The sequence below is a fragment of the Conger conger genome, chromosome 1 (genome assembly GCF_963514075.1).
Source record: "Conger conger chromosome 1, fConCon1.1, whole genome shotgun sequence".
NCBI lineage: Eukaryota > Metazoa > Chordata > Actinopteri > Anguilliformes > Congridae > Conger > Conger conger.
The window spans coordinates 43,760,125-43,783,645 of record NC_083760.1 but is presented as its reverse complement, the minus strand read 5'-3'; the positions used below and the strand labels follow the sequence as shown (position 1 = coordinate 43,783,645).

At 40.3% G+C, this 23,521-nt stretch overlaps 1 protein-coding gene across 5 annotated transcripts in view; it reads right to left on the bottom strand.

Annotated features, from left to right (window-relative positions):
* hectd1 (HECT domain containing 1) overlaps positions 1-23,521 on the bottom strand; it is a 113,049-nt gene that overhangs the window by 74,754 nt on the left and 14,774 nt on the right. For all 5 annotated transcript variants that reach the window (XM_061232673.1, XM_061232701.1, XM_061232709.1 and 2 more), the window contains exons 3-12: positions 21,630-21,864; positions 20,735-20,962; positions 20,169-20,450; positions 16,689-16,959; positions 9,841-9,917; positions 3,745-3,843; positions 3,508-3,622; positions 2,511-2,685; positions 2,193-2,331; positions 1,907-2,077 (exon numbers count right to left, since the gene is read on the bottom strand). In XM_061232673.1, coding sequence (XP_061088657.1) covers positions 1,907-2,077; positions 2,193-2,331; positions 2,511-2,685; positions 3,508-3,622; positions 3,745-3,843; positions 9,841-9,917; positions 16,689-16,959; positions 20,169-20,450; positions 20,735-20,962; positions 21,630-21,864 — 1,792 coding nt within the window. The remainder of the gene's footprint in view (positions 1-1,906; positions 2,078-2,192; positions 2,332-2,510; positions 2,686-3,507; positions 3,623-3,744; positions 3,844-9,840; positions 9,918-16,688; positions 16,960-20,168; positions 20,451-20,734; positions 20,963-21,629; positions 21,865-23,521) is intronic.

Sequence of the window (23,521 nt, the reverse complement as noted above, 5' to 3'; positions counted from 1 at the left end):
ATCAAGATTAACCTCTACCAGTGATGGAAAGGCCAAAGTATGGCGAAAGGGATCTGGGCTGCGGTTCCTGAAGCCTTCTTAACACTACGTAATTCGTAAGTTATACCTCAAGCTGTACCTTAACGTTTCAGTGTTTCCCAAAACGTTCTTAGCTAAGTATACCTTCTGTAAGTGATGCTAAATGTTGTCAGCTCACTCCGCTAGTGGCCACCACTGTTACGACAAGCCTCGGAAATCGGCAGTCACTCCTAGTTACATCTCGATCTGTTAAGAAATATTAACGCTAATAATTCTAGTTGTTGTTGGCTAATAATGTTACTAAAATACCACATTAATGGGAATGTTTTCATGCAAAGAATAAAATAGTACTTTCAGATGGATGTATGTTGCACTTTATTGAACATGTAGCTTAATCTCTGTGGGCTGAAGCAACATTGTTTAACCATAGTTTGCCGTGTTGGACACCGTAGTTCTAAAACTGGAAAATAATGTTTCTTTATTCAGCACCAACATTTATTCAAATAATATCTCTATGTTGTTTGCTGTGAAGCTGTGGGACCGCTTCTTTCTTTGTTTTGTTTTTTTCGCCATAGCTTATGTCAAGCGTTTTGCTTGTTGATGCACTTTTATTGAAAACCAAGAAATCTGAGAAAATAGTTAATTACACCAGTAATATGATGATGCTCATGGCAAATCAACCCTGATTGCAAAGTCATTTATGGCACAATGACAAAGATATAAAAATAATGTAAATAAAATATGACATGCGAAAGAAGGCGAATTGCCAGGTGGCGTAGCGGGACGAGGTGTGATACCACAATCTGAGGTGCTGGGTTCTTGCACCCATTTGGCGAAAATTATATATACGGTTGGATAATTCAGTTTGTGAATTCAAGTTTTTCATTCCATTAATAAGTTCCAACCAATCGTGATGAATGCAATATTTTAAAGTATTCCTGCAGTGTTTTATTCATAAGAAACACTACTTTCTCTCATAACGCAGTCAAGCAGTCGCAGCATGAAGTGTGAATAATCAATTCAGGACCGTCGATGGGCCTAGGAACGTCGCACCAAGAAGCTATCCTTTACGCAGTCTCCTAAGGGATAGTTTGGGAAACATGCCTGGAAAAGTAAACAACTTTAGTAAGGCATACCTTTCGAGTCTTTGTAAACTGCTAAGAGACATTGTTATCAGCAAACGCAGCCCTGCTCATTATCCAAAACATACAAGCTCATCTGTGAGGCATGGTGGAGGAAGTGCCATGGCTCGGACTTGCATGGCTGTTCTGGAGTGGGCTCACTGATCGTTATTGATGATGCAACTCATGATGGTAGCAGCAGTATGAATTCAGAAGTGTCCAATGGTGCTATATTCTAAGTAGTTTAACACATTTAGGTGAAAATACCACTAAATAAAAGCTGAACTCGTGTCTCGTGTTCATCTTTTTATCTCAAACCCAAATGTATGTTCCAATTAATGCAATGTAATTTGCAATGAACTTTTCAGTCTGTATTGCCAATACTGACTGCGGGCTCAGAGTGTTTGCCTTGCACTGAATCCTCCAAATTGATACAGTTCATTGATCCAGAATCAAATATGTTGATGCTCTCCATTCCTGTCATATTTTCGACCTAAACTATAATACCAGAGCTGCTTGTGTTCCCGATATCCTGATGTCATACTCCAGAGAAGTAATTTTCCAGCGTGACTTCAGGTGTTTCTATCAGCAGAGATGTTTTTGTCAGATATTTTGTTATTTCTGCATAATTTAATGAAAAACTTCTATGAAAAACTATAGGGTGTGTCATCATGTGGTGCTTACCCTTTAAGATACCATTTAAAGACTAAATAATCTAGAGGAAGACAAGCTGTGCAGAAAAGGAAAGTTCTCTCAAGTATATTAACCTTCTCGGTTTTGGACTCCTCCTCGTTCTCGTCATCAGACGTGGGCCCGGCCAGTGTTGACACTTTATTAATGACTCCCAGCCTAGCCAGCTGGTCCAGGAACACATCCCCGCCTTTGTCCACCAGATCCCTAATGATCTGTAGGGCCAGTAGATGGCCGTCGTCATCATCCTAGGAACAGAGTGCATCACAGTCAGCCCACATCAGCCTGTTGAAGACTCCCATTTAACAGCCACACTGACCCCGATGTCTCCCTGCCAAACAGGTCGCATGGCTCTGAACTGACCTCCTGGTCCAGGACGGTGGCAGAAATCTCTACCAACACAGTGGGCAGGTTGTGACCCAAGTCTGAGTCACACACCTCCTTCAGCAACGCTTCTGAGCTGTAGTGGATCATCTTTCGGATCAAGGCCAGGCTAGCTTTCCTGTGGAGGCAAAGAAATACATTACTGCGGTGGCACTTTTACATAGATTCCAAAAACGTTCATGGAAAGTACAATACCATTGACTCACCCATATGCTTTACATTTTATGGTAACAAACTGCTCATCAAGTGTGTTATAACACTGATCAGTAAAGCACACACAACGTGAAAAACGTTCACCTGATTGAGGGTAGCATGGTTTGCTGAAAAGTCTGAGCAAACACAGGGAGCAGCCTCTTCAAATAGGTGGGGGCCATTTCAGGATCCCCTTTCGGTTCATTGCTTTCCTCCTCCTCCTTGTTGACATCTTTCTTTTTCTTGTCATCCCCTTTGTTGACAGGGCACATCCAGTCTCCTAGGCAGCAGACAATGTCACTCATGAATCTCACCCACATGAGTCAAAGAATGGAAAAAGTAAATGCCAAATGTTCATATTCAATGGCATGGAATGCTAATGGAATTAGTATTCAGTAAAGCACAGAATGGAAAATGGCACAATTAAGCTGCATCATGCGTCCACAAATAAATCCACAATTTATCAGTTTTAGGGCTGTCAAATTTAAACTCGATATTGGAATGTGTCAAATAGAAAATGAAATAAACATTTAAATTGTTAAAATTAAGGGTTGAATACGTAATCACATGCTCAATAGAAATCCAACTTGTTCCGTGTTTCAAAACATTACCTAATGCTTCTGAACTACATTTTTTCCACTGGTGCATAGCCACTTGAACTAGCCAATGACAGAAGAGCGTGCTCATGCTCACACTAGATACCATAATTGCTGAAAGCTTTAAATTAGCGATGGGAACTTTTGTTCCTTTTGGTGAACTGCATCTTATGGCTACATTCATTCAAATTCTATTCATTCTATTTATTTGTTCTACTTCTGGAAAGAATGGAATGACACTATTAATTTTTCAATCGCTGTGCAAAGAAGAATTGATGCTGGTTTGAAAGCAAATGGTGGCCACCAAATATTGATTTGATTGTTAATTGATCAAAAATAAACTATTAACATTTCTATATTTGAAAGCATTCTTACTTTACAGCATTTTTCCACACCTGACTACAACTTTTGCACAGTACTGTACAACATTACATTTTTGACCCAGCAGATAGCCCTAATTGGTACAAAGATGTAATCGGCAGTAAAATGTTGGGTCAGATTCTCACCAGGTGACTGAAGGATGGCCACGACCTCACTGTGACCCCTCTCTCTTGCTTTATCCAAAGGAGTCTTCCCATCCTCGTCTCTCAGGTCAGGATTGGCTCCATGTCGTAACAAAGTCTATAATTGGGTGGGGCAGAGTAACAGAGCTGGGTTTTAAGAGGCCAGCTGAGGGTGGTTGACCACAGTTGAAAAGATTATTAAAGGATGGTGGGAAAAACCAAAACCACAAAAAACATTACCTTTGCTACCTGAGGGCGGCCAAAGCAGGCAGCATAATGTAGAGAAGATGACCTCTGACCCCGGTTGACATCAGCACCTCTTTCGCACAGGAACTCCACCTGGGACACAAGCACAAACAGAATATACAAAATCCATATAGAATGTGCTCAATGCGGCTTTTTGCCCTGGAGGCAGGCAGCTTTTCTTTTCTTTTTATATTCTGCTTGATTTTACTAACAAACCAAACTACTTTCAGCCCAGTAAACAATGGAGCAATGGACCTATTTCCCTGGACTTTGGGGAAAGGCAATAGCCTTTTTTTTGTTTTTTTTTTGTTTTTTTTAACTTACAAAATATATATATATTTGGCATATAGAAATACACATCATACAATATGGAGATGGCTAAACATTTATGACTTATATATAAAGAGCCATAATAATAAAATAAAAAAACAACAACAGGTGTAATTTAAATGATGTTAACTTATTTTCAATGAGAGACCTGATATCATCTGCATTATCGGTAACCTTCTTTTAGCAAACAAATTTGTTTTCAAATTTGTTTTTAGCTGTGATTTTCTCCATTATAAAAACACTTCTTACCCTGTAATCTAGAATCCAGAATCTAGAATCTAGGCAATCCAGAAATATGTGTGCAGTTCCCCACCAAACCACAACCCCTCCAACACAGTTCAGATGTATTGCTAATTTTGAGATAACCAAAGGAGTGTTAAAGTATCGGATTTGCACCTTTCAAACTAATTCCCTCCATGTTGGGCTACTGGTTAATTTATGTCCTGCTTTAAATGTTTCCTCACATTTTTTGTCTGTTATTATAATATTTGTTTAAAACACCCATTTTCCTTTGAGACCCATATTGTTATCATTAGATTCCTGTTGTAGTGCTTTATACATTTTTGATAAAATCCCCTTTTTTGTCTTTTCCCCTGCAAATTATATTAACAGTTCCTCTAGTTTTGTTGGTGTTTTACAAATATGCTCCCATTCCTTATGTTTCTGGAGGTAATGTGTGAGTTGTAGGTATTTATAAAATTCATAAGTTGGTAGATTGAACTCCTGTGAAAGTTGTTTGAATGTCTTCATAGTTTGTCCCTTAAATATATATATATATATATATATATATATATATATATATATATATATATATATATATATATATATATATATATATATATATATATATATCAGCCCCTTATTGGCCCATTTGCTATATACCCTGTCCATAATGGATGGTATAAAAATCAGGATTTATTGCTATTTTAGTTGCCCTACTAATGGAAGTTGATATTTTTAATTTATTTTGCACTACTGACCATATTTTCTATCTTAGATTTCCTTCTGTGCCATTTCAGTCAGGAATAGAAGTGATTCTAAAGGAAGATTTTTTACATGAGTTTTCTTCCTTTCCCACCCATATTGTACCTGTCTCTTTAGTTAGCCACATAATTATAGCTCTAATTAAGTTGTGCCACCCAATAGTAATTTTTTAGATTGGGCAAATTCAACCCTCCATATTCTTTCAAATTACAGGGTTGGTATAGATGTGGATGGTTGACTTATATACGTCAGGATATCGTCAGTGAATAATGGTATCTTGTGTTCTACCCCTCCGTCATCCTTTATTCCCTTTATGTATTCAATATGTTCAATATTTGCAGCGAATAATAGTGGACTCAGACAGTCTCCTTGTCTGACTCCTCTTTTGAGATGGAAATAATCTGAGCAACAGCTGATACGTGATTTTGGTTCTTTATGCACCATTTTCAGCCAGTCTATGAAAGTCGAATGAAATCCAAAAACCAATGTATGGTATAAGAAGCTTTTGTACATCCAGGCTAAGTAGCACGGTTGGTTGAGAATAGTCTTTAGTGCATGATATAACATTTAGTGTTCTCCTAATATTGTTAGCACCTTGTCTACAAGGAATAAAACCTGCTTGGTCCGGTTTAATTAATTTAGTTATACATCTTTGCACTCTTTTGCCATTATATTTGTTAATATTTTTAGATCTCAGCAGAGTAAGCTGATGGGTCTAAATCCTTCACATGAAGTTGGATCTTTTCCTTCCTTATGCAAGAGTGAAATAATAGCTTCTGACCAAGTTTTTGGTGGGCTTCCTGATGTTAGAGCATAGTTAAAGATTTTACATAGTACTGGCGTGATCTCTTCTGCAAAACATTTGTAATACTCCCCCGTGAACCCGTCCATCAGAGGGGATTTATTATTTTTGAGAGTTTTTATAGTATCAGATTTATTTTAATGAAATTGGCTGTATCATGCATCTTCTGCCAATAGCGATGGTAGGTTTAGTCTTTTTAGGAATGTTTGTGTTTTGTTTTCTATTAATTCAGACTCTGAATAATTGTATACATTTTTTATAATAATCTGCGAATACCTCTGCTATCTCCATTTGCTTTACCAAAATTTGTTTGGAGATAGGGTGTCTGATTTTTGAAACTATCCTATTTGTTTGGGCCTTACAAAGTTGGAAGGCTAATAAACGGCTTGCCCTATTACCAATCTCATAGTATCTTTGACCTTTGAAACGCAGTGCTCCTTCTGTATGTTAAAAGTTCATTTAATCTATGCCTGATTTTTTCCAGTTCACGGAGTGTGAAGCTGTCTGCCGTTCTTTTATGTTCCAGCTCTAGTTCTTTGATGTTATTCTCTAACACTCTTTGGTGTTCTAGGCATGCTTTTCTTAACCTGGATGTTATTTCTATTATTTTCCCTCTTATAACTGCTTTTCCCCCCTCCCATTAAATCGATGGTGATACCTTGCATTGTCATTTATTTGAAAGTATTCCTTTAAAATTTGTTTTATTTCTTTTACTACCCTCTCATCTGATAGGATTGACACATTGAGTCTCCAGTACTTAAAGGAAGGTTGATTACCTATATCTATAGTTAGTGTAATAGGGGCATGATCACTTATACTGTCAATGTTACAGTTCAGGATTTTATGTATATGTTGTTGTGATATTCAAGGATAGATTTATTTTGCGTAACTGTGGATTGGAATAAAAAGTAAAACCTTTCCCTCTAGGATTATTATTTCTCCATGGATCAGCAATATTCCTTAATAATATTATTTAATACTCAGATTTTTTTTGTAATTGGTCCCTGTTCCGGTAGAAATCTGTCTAATTTACCATTCTGTACTGTATTGAAATCCTCAGCCATTAATATCATCCCCTTCCCATGACTGGTTATCACATCAACTATGTTTTTAAAAAATGTCTCATTCTCTTCATTTGGTGCATATATATTTAGTATAGAGATAGTCACCTCTCCTATGGAGCCGACAACCATTACATATCTTCCCTTGTTACCTTTTATCACTTTCTCTGCAGAGAATGGTAGAGATTTATTCATTAATATGGCTACCCCCTTTTCTTGCCATATGAGGCATGGAATACTGGGTTTACCCATTCCCTTTTCAGTTTTTTATATTCATCCTCAACCAAATGAGTTTCTTGTAATAAAGCAATTGAACATTGTAATTTCTTCAGTTGACGCAGTATTTTTTTTTATTTTGATGGGGTGATTTAGACCATGGACATCATAAGGAATAAGATTTAAACTATTCCTATTAGTTTAGGTTGAACCCCCCCCCCCCCTCCTCTGCACCTCATATAAACCAAAACAATTTTACACCTTGTAGAAACCAAAACATTGCAGCACGTCACAGAGTAAGAAAAGAAAATAAACATCTCCTTCAGAACTATAATACAATAACAAAACAAAGATTTGAACAAAAGAACTTTGAAGAAAAGACTTCCATAAGTAACTAGAGATGTGGCAAATTCTCTCTGGGGAAATAGCACTTCCTGACTGCTACGTAAAGTTGCTACTTGCTCGTACTAAGCCGCGATTTTGCTCTCCAAAATCAATATTTCTATTAAGTTACATATGTGGTAGAGTTTGTAACTAGTTCCATTCATGTTAAATATATACATTTTGTTTGGCAGATATTATATTTGATCAAATATTTATTAAATCAGACCTGTTATTTACATGTATTTATTAGTCCTTTCTCAGGTCCTTACCATAGTCATCATATTACCAGCTCACGACACAAGCTCACTTAATGAAGGCTTGTGTGTCTGCTTCTGGGATTCTTATTTTCCTTCCGTGCAGTCACTTAAGTCCAGCTGCCAAGTTGCATTATTTCCCTCTGCAATTTCTCTGTCTCCTCTTCGTCCACGTGAATCCCCATCTCCTTCAGCATTGGCGCCGCTTCCATTAGTGTCGTGAAAGTCCCTGACTAACTAAAGTCTCCTTTAGTTCTTATCACATCACACACCAATTTTAGCTTTTTTTGTGCGTCAGCGGTGTAGTCCTGATTGCAATAAATTGTTCGCCCCTCGTATGCAGCCTTGCATTTCCAAGCTAGCTGTATTACATGGTCTTTGACACGGTAGTCTAAGAAATGGACAATGATCGCTCTCAGGGGCGCGTTCTTTTCTTTTGGTTTAGCTACCAGCCAACAGTGGGCTCTTTCAATGCAAACGTCCATGTCGTCTGGAATTTGCAATGTTGCTAGAATAAAAATAGTCACAAAACCTATGGTGTCGTCTTTTTCAGAGCCCTCCGGGATACCATGAATCCGTATATTATTGTCTCGACCGAGATTCTAAATCGTCACACTTTCCCACCAACCTTGCCACCGAGTAGAAATGTGACCGATCTTTCCAATCGTGTTGTTCTGTCTTCCGTGTCCCCCATCCTATCCTCCATGTTTACAGTCCGTTGCTCTAACGAGGCTGTTCTTTGTTCCTTCACATTAGCATCTAGTCTTGCCATAGCGGTTTTATTGCAATCGATTGCGTCTGTGTGCTCCTGTCTCAGTTTACAAATCTCCATCAATATCAATGAGTTCTGTTCCTCACCATCAGGCGTGATCCCCGTGTCATTCGCTTTGCCGTGTCGGTGCATTCAGCATTTTCATTTTCCTTTTTGTTGCGTCTACCGTTTTTCTCCATCTCATTTTGATAACTTTCTTTATCAAATTTTTGTAAGTCTGACTCACTTTCCGTTCATATTGTCTTAAAGAGCTAGTTTCAATTGTTCTAGTAAGAGTTCATTTTCACGCTGCCTCCTACCACATGGCGCCACCGGAAGACATAATTGCTTATTGCATTATTTTTTGAAAAGTGAGTGAAACAAAGAGGGGAAAAAAAGGACACGTGAGCCTTGAAGCCTGGTCTTCTGCATGAGACTATTGCACTAACCACAAAAAATTATTGGGAGCCAGAGCTGCCTTTGTGGTATACTATACAAAAATTTCCCCCGTTTGATTAGGAACATGCAGGCATGAGATCACAATGGGAGACCTTTGTTCGACCTTTTTACATGACCATCCGCCCCCAGGGAGCTATTGAGGGCAAAAATATTGCTAACCACAGGCCATCTGAAGTTTAATATGCATATCACATAATAGCACTTGTTTTACATCAAATATGTCATTAACATTGATACTGAGCTAGCCAGGATGGTTGGTGCAAACACTGTGTGTGCCATATTTATTCAATTTAGTCATCACATTGATTGAAGACATTCGCAGCAGTTTTTAAGCAAATTGTGTAGATAGTAACCCAAGATAGAAAACAAAATGAGACCTTTTTGACCCTAGAACAATTTTCTATACGAGAGTGACAGCTAACCTGGCTACTTGACTGAAGCAAGAGGGACTAGAATGAGTGCCTGGTAGCTAGGAATCTACAGTTTTGGGTATGTGCTGAAGTTGTGCAGAAAACTGTAAAATAATGTTTATTATGGGATGGCAGTGGTTGCTTTCCACATTTAGTCTGACCCTCACATGTTGTCAAGGAGATGGCACCTTTCATTTTGAATGCAAACATCTAGCTTCAGATGTTTAACGATTCAGGTTCTTTGCCTCCGCATTTTGCCTTAAAATCATGACAAAAATAAATGTACGCTATACAATATATATTCAGATAAAATATAGATCCTTGGCACCACTGTATCGTTACTGTACCACATTTTTTAAAGTATCGCAAGACTATGCTGTATCCATGTTTTCACCCACATCTATACAGTTCCACATTTAGCAAAGGAAACTGCACTCACCATTTCCTGTGTACCAAAGGCAGAGGCCCAGTTCAAAAGAGTCTGCCCCACATCATCCATGAAATTCACTTCAAAGGCTGAAATAGGAATGACAAAAATATCAGAAAGCAGAAACATAGCACATCTCAAACCATTTTTTTTGGCCAGCTGAAAGAATGATGACAGCAGATTAATGGATGAAAACATGGAGTCCCACCCCCATGAGCCACACAGCTCCCAAACTGAAGCATACTCGAGATTAGGGCTATTTGAGTATTATTTAATTTCCATTGTATTCACAGTATTTCTTTAGTATAACCGACACAACATTAGATGCTGTCAACATATACAGGCAGAGTCAATCACTAGACTATAACCCAACTGAGCATGCATTTCACCTCCTGAAGAGAGGATTAAAGGGACATCCTTGAAACAAACAGAATGTGGCTGCAGTAAAAGCCTGGAAAAGCATTACAAAACAAGAATGAAACAGTTTGGTAATGTCAATGGGTCGCAGGCTTGATGCAGTTATTGCAAGCAAGGGATTAGCTACCAAATATAAAGAAGACTGATACCAAAATATGTTCTAAGTAGTTTAACACATTTAAGGGAAAATACCAGGAAATAAAAGCTTAAATTCTGAACTCTTATCTCGTGTTCCTCTGTTTCTCAACCCCAATGTATCAGTGTATTGCAAAAACAAAGGAATCGGCCTAGCTCTTCCAATGCTTTTGGACGGGGCTGTAAACTGCTCTTTAATAATAGATTACATGTCAGGGTGAAATGATTTGAATTGAATTACCAAAGGTTCACAATACAAATCTTTTACCATCATGAAAGGACAGTTTTTCCAGCAAATACTGTGATTATAAGACAATCGCAGAAAAGCACCATATGATGGGAAGTAAGAGCGGACAATTCCAAATTCCTTGAGGGGATATCATAGCACAGCAGTTACAGATCATTGTCAAGTGTTTTTTTTTATTTTATTTTTTTTAATGATTTTGCATTATTTCAGTGATGTTGGAGCACGTTAGCGGGGTGTGGCAAAGTTAACATTTGGCTTCATTTTCTGAAAACCGCTCAAAGTGAGACTAAATGGAACCATGAATTCTGCTGTCTACCAAAAAATCCTGAAGGAGAATGTCCGGCCATCTGTTCGTGACCTCAAGCTGAAACGAACTTGGGTTCTGCAGCAGGACAATGATCCAAAACACACCAGCAAGTCCACCTCTGAATGGCTGAAGAAAAACAAAATGAAGACTTTGGAGTGGGCTAGTCAAAGTCCTGACCTGAATCCTATTGAGATGCTGTGACATGACCTTAAAAAGGCGGTTCATGCTCAAAAACCCTCCAACGTGGCTAAATTACAACAATTCTGCAAAGATTAGTGGGCCAAAATTCCTCCACAGCGCTGTAAGAGACTCATTGCAAGTTATCGCAAACGCTTGATTGCAGTTGTTGCTGCTAAGGGTGGCCCAACCAGTTATTAGGTTTAGGGGGCAATCACTTTTTCACACAGGGCCTTGTAGGTTTGGATTTTTTTTCTCCCTTTATAATAAAAATCTTAATTTAAAAAATGCATTTTGTGTTTACTTGTGTTGTCTTTGACTAATATTTAAATTTTTGATCTGAAAAATTTAAGTGTGACAAACATGCAAAAAAAGAAGAAATCAGAAAACACTTTTTCACACCACTGTATATCCAGCAGAAGCCGAACGCTGTAAATTTAAATAACAGAAACAAATGGTTGCAAATGCACCCAATAGAAATCACTGTCAACACAGCTGCCCAGACATTTCTTGAAATTAATCACAAGGTTATTTTAAATAATTCTGTTTGAAAAAGAGGAGGTAAAACGAGCCTGAGGACATGGAACACATGGATAACAGACAACGGGCAAGTATTTGTTTAATCCTGGAAGTCTACCTGTTGCTTTTTCTTTCTTTGGTGGGCATTAGCCAGGTAGGCAATGTCGCGGCATTCTGCAATAGCGAAAGTCATAGCAGCCTACTGTATGTTAGGTCATAATAGATTTCAAGCAACTCTGGCTCATCTTGGCATTTCACTAGCTGTAATAATAATCAATGAGAGAATTAAGGCCTCTGAAGTTCAACCGAAGACAAACCCAATTGACAAAATGGGCAAGAATTTTTTTTTTTAGTTTTTTTTTTATAAATTCTACTCTTGTGCTCAAATACAGTCAATTCTGAGGCTGTTCTGTAAATAGTTGGTTTGCGCTCTTGTTACTCAGCTGTGCCAGTTCTAGCCTATATGCCTTTCACATTGTGGCTTCCACTTCCTTTTATTTTTCTACAATTTAAAGGACGACAGAAATGACAGAATTCTTTCTAAAGAAGAAACCCTACAAGCAGCTGATCATGCAGCTGCCAGGTGAAGCCGCGCCCACTTCTCGGGTAAGTCAAGCCCACTTACGAGTACGGATATGGATACAGATAATATAGTTGGTTGAACAGATACAGATAATGCAGTAGTCGCTCACCCCTATTACTTACTTTCAGAGGAACATATTTCCCATGTCCCTTTGGCAACTTCACTCAATTCAAAATCTACAAAAGATCAGCACAAATAGCTGACTTTAAAACCCGAGCCTAAGGTCGCCTAATCACAGCACGGATTCAGCACTGTTAAAGGAAATCTTCAGTGTCTAATCTTGATTCTAGGCTTTTGGTAAATGGACTGCATTTATATTGCTATTTTATCCAAAGCGCTTTAAATCAACTTATTCACACACGCACGTACACAAAATTGGCGATTGGCTGCCATGCAAAGCACAAACCAACTTTTCGGGGGTTAAGTGTCTTGCCAGGGACACTTTGACACAGCCAGGGCGGGGAATCAAACCAGTAACCCTCCGACTGCCAGACAACCACCCTTACCTCTGTCCCCTTTGGAGTCTGTCATTACGGTTTGTCAACATGAGGAACAAGTTCTGCCAAAGGCAGTCAAGGAATCATCATTGAGAAATAAGAAAATTCATTTTAGCCTTTACACTTCGCTCACATCACTCTGATACAAGTTAATATTGGTCACTTCTGTCCACAAGACCAGTTTCCAAAACTCTGCAGGCTCATTTAGGGACTACTAAGCAAACTGTAACCTCCCCATCCTGCTTTTGCAGCCAACTAATGTTTTGCAGCATGCAGTATTGCCTCTGTAGATCTGCTTGTGAAGTCCACAGCAGTGAGTAGGAGAGAGTGAGTGAGTTCTGAAGAAAGTCACTGACCTGTCAGACAGGCGTTTCAGGATTTATCTTCATTATGGCATTAATTCTTGGCCTACTGATGCCTTTGCAATTACTGCACTAACCAGTAAGCCTTGTTTGGCCTTTTTTTCTTATTTCTCAGCCTCATAATGGCTTGACAGTCATTGGCACAATTAGTCCTCAGGTTGACAAACAGACTCCAATAACAGACCAATAACAGACTGCAAATGCAATCGAAAGCCTAGAATCGAGACTAGATACTGAAAGCATTCTTATACCTGCACTATGGAAGCAATTGAATACACCCTAGAAATCCAAATCCAACTGTCCAATTACTTTTGGTCCCTCCAAAATGGGGAGAATACAGTGCCCTCCATAATGTTCAACCCTCTGGGGTCGGGAGCTTCGCCAACAACAGCTACAAGATCTTTCCTTTCTATTTGGATGCGTAACTTCGTGAGATTTTAGCATACAGATACAACGAACATGTATTACATTACATAATTACATTATTGGCATTTGGCAGACGCTCTTATCCAGAGCGACGTACAGTTGATTAGACTAAGCAGGAGACAATCCTCCCCTGGAGCAATGCAGGGTTAAGGGCCTTGCTCAAGGGACCAACGGCTGTGGGGATCTTATTATGGCTACACCGGGATTAGAACCACCGACCTTACGTGTCCCAGTCATTAACCACTACTCTACAGGCCGCTGCATATTGACAGAAACCTTAGAATCTTGTCTTCCCAATGGACCTATTGACAGATTATATTTTTATATTTCAATGTTTTAAATTATATTAATAAAACCACTGCAATTTCTTCATCTTTACTCATTAATATGCAAGTTTCGCTCAGAGCAAATTCCAGCCCATCTCATTCACATTGAAACAAGGTGATAATTATTCTGACAGGGGAGGGGCGATGCCATGTGCGAGAACACCTACTGTATAGCATGATAAAATGACATACAGAAGCATCAGCTATTCAATTCTTTTGAGGTAAACATTTTTCATCATGGACCACGTTTCATTATGGAAAATGGCACAAATGTTCAAGTTTTGCATGCCTTGTGGGAGAGTGGAGAGGAAGACATGAACTGAAGCCGACAAGGACAGAGTGATGCCATTTCTTGCGTGTGTACTGCAACTTCACCAGCTTCGTTTGACTATTCATTAATATGCACATTTGTAAATCCCCACACACTAACATTGCATCTCAAAATAATACATACGTGATGTGTAGTGGAATAGCCAAGATTTTCAAACTGGGTGGCCTCGCACAATCAATATTAGCATACTGCATCTACGTTCGGGGAAATAGCCGAAAAAATTACTTTGCTAAACAGATCCACTCCAAGAGCAAGTGTATTTCTTACGATCATTTTAGTAAATATGAGTTCCCACTGTTCTGAATTTATGAACGATTATAACCATTACATCTCAAAATAATACATCTTAGATGTAAGCTAGTCCGTAGAGGAATCTTTGTTTGCAGGCTATATGATAACTATGTAACATGTCCAAACAATTTTTGTTTTTATTTTACTTTCAGAGATGAAGATGCAGAAGAAACACCAAGTACACCATCAGCTGAGGATCAGCTCACAGAAGGTACCCAGGGAATCTTTGTGAAAGGCATTTTCATTGTATGTAGTTTGTGTGGTGATTTCAATAAATTCCTGAATCAAAATGTATTTGTTTGCGTCTTCTCAATGGCTCATTAAGTATTTATTTGTGGAAGTAGAGGGGTCAGGCCAGATGTGAAAAGCCTACTTACCTGGAAGGACTGCATCCCACATAAATATTCATGGCAGAAAGGCCATTAGCCCTCCAATTGTCAAGTGGTACGTAGATTAACAAATTTCAGTGATCCAAAAATTGTTACAATTGGTTAGTGCGTGTTTTTACAGCATTCCTGTACGTGCTCAAAACTACGGTTTACAATCTGTGTAATTCTAGAACAATTTACAACCAATTCTGACCAACTTACTGTTGCCATATTATTGTAGCTAAGTTTGTGCTGAAAACAAAGATATGAAACACCGCAATACCCCAGAGGGTTAAGGTTATGTTCTACCGAAAACACATCTTTGGTCTTCCAGATCATACTTCAATTATCATGAGGTATGGACTTGAACACAATTTCTGACAAAATATCTAAATGAGCTCATTTGCATACTTCATTCAAGATGGCGAAAATTACAAATTTTCTTCTTAAAAAAAAAAAAAAAAGAATTTTCTGATTTTTCCATTTTTCTCCCAATTTAGTAGCCAATTATAAACCCCTCTAATTCAATTTGAGTTAGTGTTAGATACACCGTCCACACGGTTATATATTTTGTGCTGCAGCAGGTCTCTAAACACAATTATTTGAACATAAACAAACAACAATTATGTCATATCAATTTGTTAAAATCATATTTTGCATGTCCAGAGGAGTCAAGAGATCCCATCAGCTGTTACCCTGGCCATACATCCTGAGTACCCCCTCCTCCGTGGAGGAGGATCAAATCACACCTGATTGTATTCTGCAACCACGTCTAAAAAATACAGAGATGCTCAGTAACTTAAACATTTTGTTGGGACATCTGCATGCTGAATATGATGTTTTTTTTTTTGTTTTTTTTATTCAGTTAGTTGATGAGTTTCCCCATGTCATTCTCGGATACGCCTTCGAATACTCATTTAATAGAGCAAGTAATAGTGATATGATTGCTGTTGCAGCAGTATTAAATAATAAAATCAAAGCTTTGAAAGAGGCAAAAATCCAGTCCATGGAGGCGGCCTTAGCCTTGGAGGTGCTTTAGTGGGGCATGTACACAGTTCAGCAATGACCGAGATTTATCATCACTTCACCAAAGTGCACCAGAGAGCAGGTCACTGTTTTTTATGTATGTTGTTGCTTGTTGTACACTCCACATACCACCACACATGAATCATTAAGTAAATAAACTAGCTTTAAATAAAAAAAACATAATTTTTAGCTTCATATTATATCAAATAATAATCCCCTCAACTCCTGTTCTCACTCTTGAACAGAAGACATCGTCTTATGGCGCTTCAAGGTGCGCCGGTTTCATAAAGGCATAGTTGTGAGCAGGACACGGCCTTGTGTTTGTTCTCCATCGATGGTGCTATGATGGTTGGCAAGGTGATCTCTGGGAAGTCCTGGAAGTGTCATAACAGCAAGTTGTCAGTGTGTGGAATAGCTTGCCAGGACATGTAGTGGAGGAGTTTAAGACCAGGCTTGATACGGTGTTTGATACTATTGAACTTTTAGGCAAACTAAGCAGTAGGTACACTTAGGGGTAGGGAAAGGTGAGCACTGCTGGCCTGTTCTCGCCATCACATTATGTTATGTAACTTCGGATGGACTGTGCATTAGGGATTTTGCCACCACATGCTTGCCAGAGCAGTGATGCACACAGTAACAATGACATCCAGATTATTGATAAGAAATTTGATAATTCTGTACACTTGTTTGCAGCGGTGGTGATAATCTTGGGCTGCCACCGCTTTTTGAGTACAGCGGAGACACTGACTTTGGAGTTGCAAGTTCAAAACCATCATGCTGCATTGATGCCCACATTCATTTGTGAGCACAAACATCACCTGGGCATGCATGTACATCATCGATCTTACCTCCAGTGTCGATGGCATCAATGAGCGCGTCAGTGTCCTTGCTGCGGATGCAGTCGATGAGCTGCCTGTGGGAGCGCTCGCCGGAGCTGTCCAGCCTGCGCAGGCCGGGGATGCGGCCCGTGGAGCCCGCTGTGGATTTGGGCAAGGCCTTGCGGCCCTCAAACAGCAGCACCAGCAACAGGTCCACCAGCCTCATGGTGTCCAGCACGCAGCGCTCGTCCCCCTGTAGGGCGCTCTCCATGGAGTCCGGCAGCTCTGAGCGCAGCAGATCCTGAGGGGGAAGGCAACAAGATCCAGTGGCCCAGGCAACAGCTAGTCACCAAAACAGGCCCACAGCCAACTGGGCCCTTACCACAGTCTACCAAGCTACACCCCCAGTAAACCTAAACAGTCATCATATGAGCCACACCCAACTACTCAACTTCCTGACCTGCATTGGACATTGCAACAATGATTGAATTATTAGCTAGCTTTGAGTCACATTCTCTCCTCAGCAGATGCAGCTATACAAAGCAAGTGAACACCTGTGCAGTTAAAATGAACAGGAGACTGAAAAGGCTATTATGGTCCTGATAATAAATGCATTAGCACAGTGGTTCTCAAGTTCAGTCCTCGGGCCCCCACGCCACCCCCTTATTTTAGTTAAATTCAAATTCTACAGGTCCTGGAGCATCCGTTAACCTCCGGGGAGTTGCCATCAGAACATGAATAAAAAATATTGTCATGCATGTTTGTGCTGCATTTGTGCTGCATTTGTGCCGTAAAAATCATAATTTGTTCCAAGTACGGTTTTTGAAACATTTCACATTATATTTTAGGAGCTGTGACACTTTCCACCCCAAGTAACTCCAAATCTGTCCAAAGTAGTTCATTGGTGCCGTTGAAAGAACCAAATGTGCCATTTATATTCTTTATATATTGAATTTTACTATTTTCAAGAGTTACCTAATTTTCCACCGAAATCGCTCATAGGCAGTCTTGTTCCTTGGCGCTGTGTGCGTGCTGAATTTGTTTTGTTAAGTGTTTATTTAGATATGAAGCCTTTCATTACTAGCCAAAACATCATCTTCCACCCCAACACGCTCCAAATTGGCCCAGAGTGGCCATTCGTGCGTGCTGGGTTTATGCTCGTTTCTGCTGTAGAACTTATTGTTTGTGTGGGTATTTTGAGATAGGACCCTGAACCTTTTGACTTGAGAGGAGTCATCCAGCCACTCAATCATATTTGCCTCACGTTGTATGACGTCCATATTCCCATTCAGAAGTTGTTAGCAGGCAGGCCGCAGTGGGTGCATTCAGTGCTTTGCGTATGGATTTGTCCACCTATAGTTACTGCTTAGGAAAGGTCCTAAAATTTGACGACGTAGGGAAACATACGATACATCATCCACAAGCTTGGTGATGAACCACATCACTACTGCCGCATACACGTTGACGTTGTCAGAGGTGGAGTGGAACATGTCCCAGTCCACATCCGCCAGCGCGTCTTGTAGTGTGTCCTCTGATCTGGCAGTCAAGTGCATCTCTGGTCACCGGAGCCTTCTGTACCCTTCTTTGTTTGTATTCCAGTATCAAGAAAATAGCGGCCTGGTCAGACTTTCCAATGCAGGAGAGAACGTAGCTTTGTAAACAGAGTGCAACAATGACCCAGAGTATTTTCTCCTCTGGTGGGACATAGGATGTGTTGATGGAGATTCAGCATTACGCGGTTTAAATTTGCTTTGTTGAGGGCTGCATCTCGATGTTTAGCAAGGTTAAGCACATTATGAAGGTCTGATAGTGCTATATCCATATCAGCATGAGACGGGATGGAAACAGCTGTCACAATCACTGAGGAAAAACAGGTGCTCACTGCATGGATGTGTGACCACGCCCCCATATCCGGAGTGAGGTCATTTACGTTCACGTTTTGGGACTGCTTTGTATCCTACTGCCAGAGAAGAACTCACAATAAGCTCTTCAAATGAACAAATAAATAATTATTTTAAAAAAAAAGTGCAATCATTTCAAACCTGTTGTCCCCATGTCATCATACAATTCTTCAAAATTAGAACTGTTTGCGAGAAAGAAGCTAGGAGTAGAGAATTATTATTACTACCTTGCTAGCAAATTCCGATAACTGCATTCTCTCTCCCAACCTTTCAACCCATGGAATTTGTGAAATTACACTAAACAGTCAGCAGGTAGAGCTCTTTAACCTCAATAAAGAGCAACCGTGAATATAACCAACACATAGGATACAAGAGAAATTAAATCAAGAAAAAATATTAGCCATTATATAAAACGGTAAGAAATGTTGGATTCAGCTTTTGACAAGGCATTTTTCCCGTCCGTTTTCCAACATTTTGGACACCGTTTCAACTTTGTACCAGTTTCACTCCCGCTGCTTTTGACTGAACTGTGATTGCAAGGAATGTCCTAGAACTGTACCGATGGTCTATAGTCATGCATATTCTATCTGGATTAAAGATATTTGCTCTAATATGTGCATATATTTTATTGTTATTATTATTATTATTATTACTACTACAAATTGTATTAATACTGTCATGCCAGTTTCTTCCAGGCTCAGGCTATGTTTGATTTGCGAGTAAAAGACAACATGCATTCAAAATCCTGGCTAGGCCGGCCGGGGTGGGGTGGGCGAAGATCTCCAGTCGGCACTTCAGCCCAAGTGACAAAAATGTGACAGTGCTCCTTTAAATAAAAAGAGAAACAAATCATATATTGATCTTGATTGACAGTTGGCACAGCATCTGGCTTTAGAACCGTTGTCTTTGCAAAACCCATCCTCTTCTGTTCGGGATAGTACAATTGGGAGGTAAAAACTGTACTGCACAACTTTGTAATCTTCAATATTAGTAACTTCGCATCAATTTCTTTTCTAGACAATTGATCCAGACCTTTCAGAGACTTGGATCCTTGGGCAAGGTGGGACAGGATGCATTACCATCTCTGCAATCTTTAATCACACAATACTATGGCATTGTTTAAGTGGATACTTGGCTAATGTAATGCAGCAGACCCGCGCAATATGCATTTGAGAATTCAGTCATGGCTTTGAACTTGGGAGTGCACACTACATTAATATTCATACTGGTATGAGTGTTTTGGCACATTGTCAATGCAAATTAGAAATATTTGGGACATCACGATTGCAATCTCAAAACCACCAATACCAAATACTGCACCAGGTAGCAATGTCGAGCACTGTATATACTTATTAGGAAAATAAATCTAATTCATCAAACGCATGTATGAAATAATTTTAACATCAGTGTGTAAGTAACCTTATCATCATTGGACATATTATAAGCAAATCATAAAATCATGATTTTGACAGCACAGGGTTTTTAAATGATTGTTATAATTCAGGGAGTGCAACTGTGACACAAACAGACATACACAGGGGGGCTTGAGGACAGAGGAAAACCAGCATTCAAAGCGCAGCTAAAGGCCAAAGGAAGGCAGCAGTCTTACATGAGTGACAAGTGGGGATCCCCGGCAGAGGGTGGACAGCAGGCTGACGATGGTGGAGACCTGGTTGCTGAGCTTGGAGTCAGCAGCCGATGGTGTGGCTCCGGTGGAGGTGCGCCCAGGTTTGCAGGTGGAAGAGGGGCCGGAGACAGCACCCCCGGCGGCCGCCATGCGGGAGAGCAGCTCCTCCGTCAGGCCATGCTTGGCCAGGGGTGCAGGGTCCACCCCACGCCGGGTGAAGCGGTCCGCCAGGGACGCGAAGCAGCGCAGAGCACCGTCAGACACCTGGGGAGAGGGGTGAGGAGGGGGAGATGAGACCACCACAGCCAAAATAGCACAGTGGGTGGGGGGGTTCAGGAAACGCTCTCCATCCAAACACGGGGGATGGGGGCAGGTTCAGGAAAAGCTCTCCATCCAAACACAGGGGATGGCGGGTTCAGGAAATCTCTATCCAAACACAGGGAGCGGAGGGTTCAGGGAATGCTCTCTAGCAAAGCAATATTTAGCAATAACAACAGAGTAAGAAAATACCTTTGCTTAAATTGGCTGGCATGGACATGGTTTAATACCTGGTGGTCCTCGTGTTTAAGCAGGCTGGACAGAGATTCCACACAGGTCTCCAGAGAAGGGTCCTGGGGCTCCATCTTGCCACAGAGGCGCGAGACCACGGCCATGGCAGAGTGCAGCGTGTCTTTGTGCACCAGGTGGCCGCTGTCCCGGATGAAACTCAGCACACAGTTCAGTCCCCCTGCCTCAAACACAGCACCAGACTCCCGTGTGCAGATCAGCTCCAGCACCTAAGAGGCACGTTAGAGCAATGAGCCACATACCCCATAAGTCAGCCTTAAAATGTGCCTGCTCACTAGAAATGCGCTGATGCATCAATATGACTGACATTAAATCACATATTAATGGCATTTGGCAGACGCTCTTATCCAGAGCAACGAACAGTTGATTAGACTAAGCAGGAGACAATCCTCCCCTGGAGCAATGCAGGGTTAAGGGCCTTGCTCAAGGGCCCAACGGCTGTGTGGATGTTATTGTAGTTACAGAGGGGATCAAACTGCCGACCTTGCGTGTACCAGTCATGTACTTTAACCACTACGCTACAGGCCGCTCTTTTTTTTTTTTTTTTATAACTCAGATGTCAAATTAACATGACAGTGTGTACATAAATGTGTAGATTACAGTGGTTCAGAGTGTGTGCATTGGCCCCCCGCTAAAAACAGATTCCTTAAAAGAGCACTGTCTGATTATATGCTTTCACTCTTTAATTATGTGTAGGCATTTTTCTAAATCACCGTCAGTGTAGCAGTTTCCTAAATATTGGGCAAAACTTCTATGGGCAAACGTGTCCAGTGATGCAAACTGTGTTCGTTTGTCCATGTTCCTCCATGGTCTCTCTCGCTCACGCAATTCTTCCTCTGTAAATTCCGGTGATTCAAAAGAGGTCGAGCCCGGTACCTTGACGCACTGCTCTGCCAGGTCCCTGCTGGTGCGGTTATTGAGCTCCACCACCACCAGGCGGTTGCACAGGGCTTTGATGGCCCCGTCGACACCCACGATCCTGCGCGTGCACTCGGCCGACACGTCCAGGTAGTATGTGATGGCGCGGGCCGTCACTTCCAGCACGTTATCCGGAGCGCTCTCGTCCAGAAAGATCTTGCAGAGTGCAGGAAGGAACGTTCTGGGGGGACACCTGAGAAAATGCACATTGACATTAGCAAAAGACCCTGGGTTTTCCATATCACAAAGCTGATGAATTAGAGCATATCGCCCTGGTAACACATGGTGCACTGCCAACCTGCTTCGGGGAAGGTTATGTTCAGGCTATCAGAATTGTTATCAAATAGTGTCCATGTGCTTAACGGGCAGATTCTCAGCAAGGGTATTTTCACCATTTTGGTTTCACCAAATGAGCATTCTATTTTGCTAGGTAAGCATTGCTTGGCTAGGTAAGGGGTTCATACATTGTTCATGCATTTGCGTGTTGCGGTACTACGATAAAATGTTTTTAAAACATTTTCCTTATCTTCGTTGTGCAGGTAGCAGTTGAAATTGTACTTCCCTCTAGGGCCTTTCAGCGCACTTATCCCTGGTTATGGGTATGCACTTTGCTCTGGATAAGAGCGTCTGCCAAATGCCATTAATGTAATGTAATACACATGTAGTGAGCTCCATAATATTTGGGAAAGACATTAATTTCATATTTGTTATCAAACAATTCTGTGAGATCTATTTCTGGTGTAACCTACTGTATTTCCACATTTGGACTGAAATACGTTGTTCTTTAATGGATTTCTATTCCCATAAAGCCCTGAACATTAAAAAACTCTGGAAATAAACTCCTGTATGTGGATGAAACAAAATATTGGGAGCGAACAACAATATTGCATGTTGGATTCATTCTACATAAAACTGAATCTTAGGAGCAGAGGAATACTTAATGGACATTAAATACTCACATCTTGAACCATACCGAAAACCAAATTAAAGAACATTTTGAAAACTATCTAGAGCAGAATGATAATGGCAATGTTTCCTTGCCCATACTATGGGATGCATGTAAGGTGGTACTACGAGGGGAAATAATTCATACTTCAGAAAAGTAGACAAAAAATATTTTTTTTTGCAATTAGAACTAAAAGAATTGGAGGAAAAACACAAGGACACAATGGATCACTAAATTAAAGAACAATAAGCCAAGAAAAGGAATTAAATCAATGAGATCTACACAAAAGATATACAGAAAAATATATCCGTTACGTCTCAAACAGAAGTGAGGTGGGGGGCAAAACAACCAAACTACTGGCCTATAGATTAAAAAGCAACAGCCAGAAAGCTTGATCCACAAGATCCACAAGATGAGACCTAATATCAAACCACATTCTCCATAAATTAAAAGACATACAATCAGTCAAAATGTATACAGCGCATCCGGAAAGTATTCACAGCGCTTCACTTTTTCCACATTTCCACATTTCCACATGCCTTATTCCAAAATGGATTAAATTCATTTTTTTCCTCCAAATTCTACACACAATACCCCATAATGACAATGGGAAAGAGGTTTTTTTTTTTGAGATTTTTGCAAATTTATTTAAACTAAAAAACTAAGAAATCACATGTACATAAGTATTCACAGCCTTTACCATGAAGCTCAAAATTGAGCTCAGGTGCATCCTGTTTCCACTGATCAACCTTGAGATGTTTCTACAGCTTAATTGGAGTCCACCTGTGGTAAATTCAGTTGATTGGACATGATTTGGAAAGGCACACACCTGTCTATATAAGGTCCCACAGTTGACGGCGCATGTCGGAGCACAAACCAAGCATGAAGTCAAAGGAATTGTCTG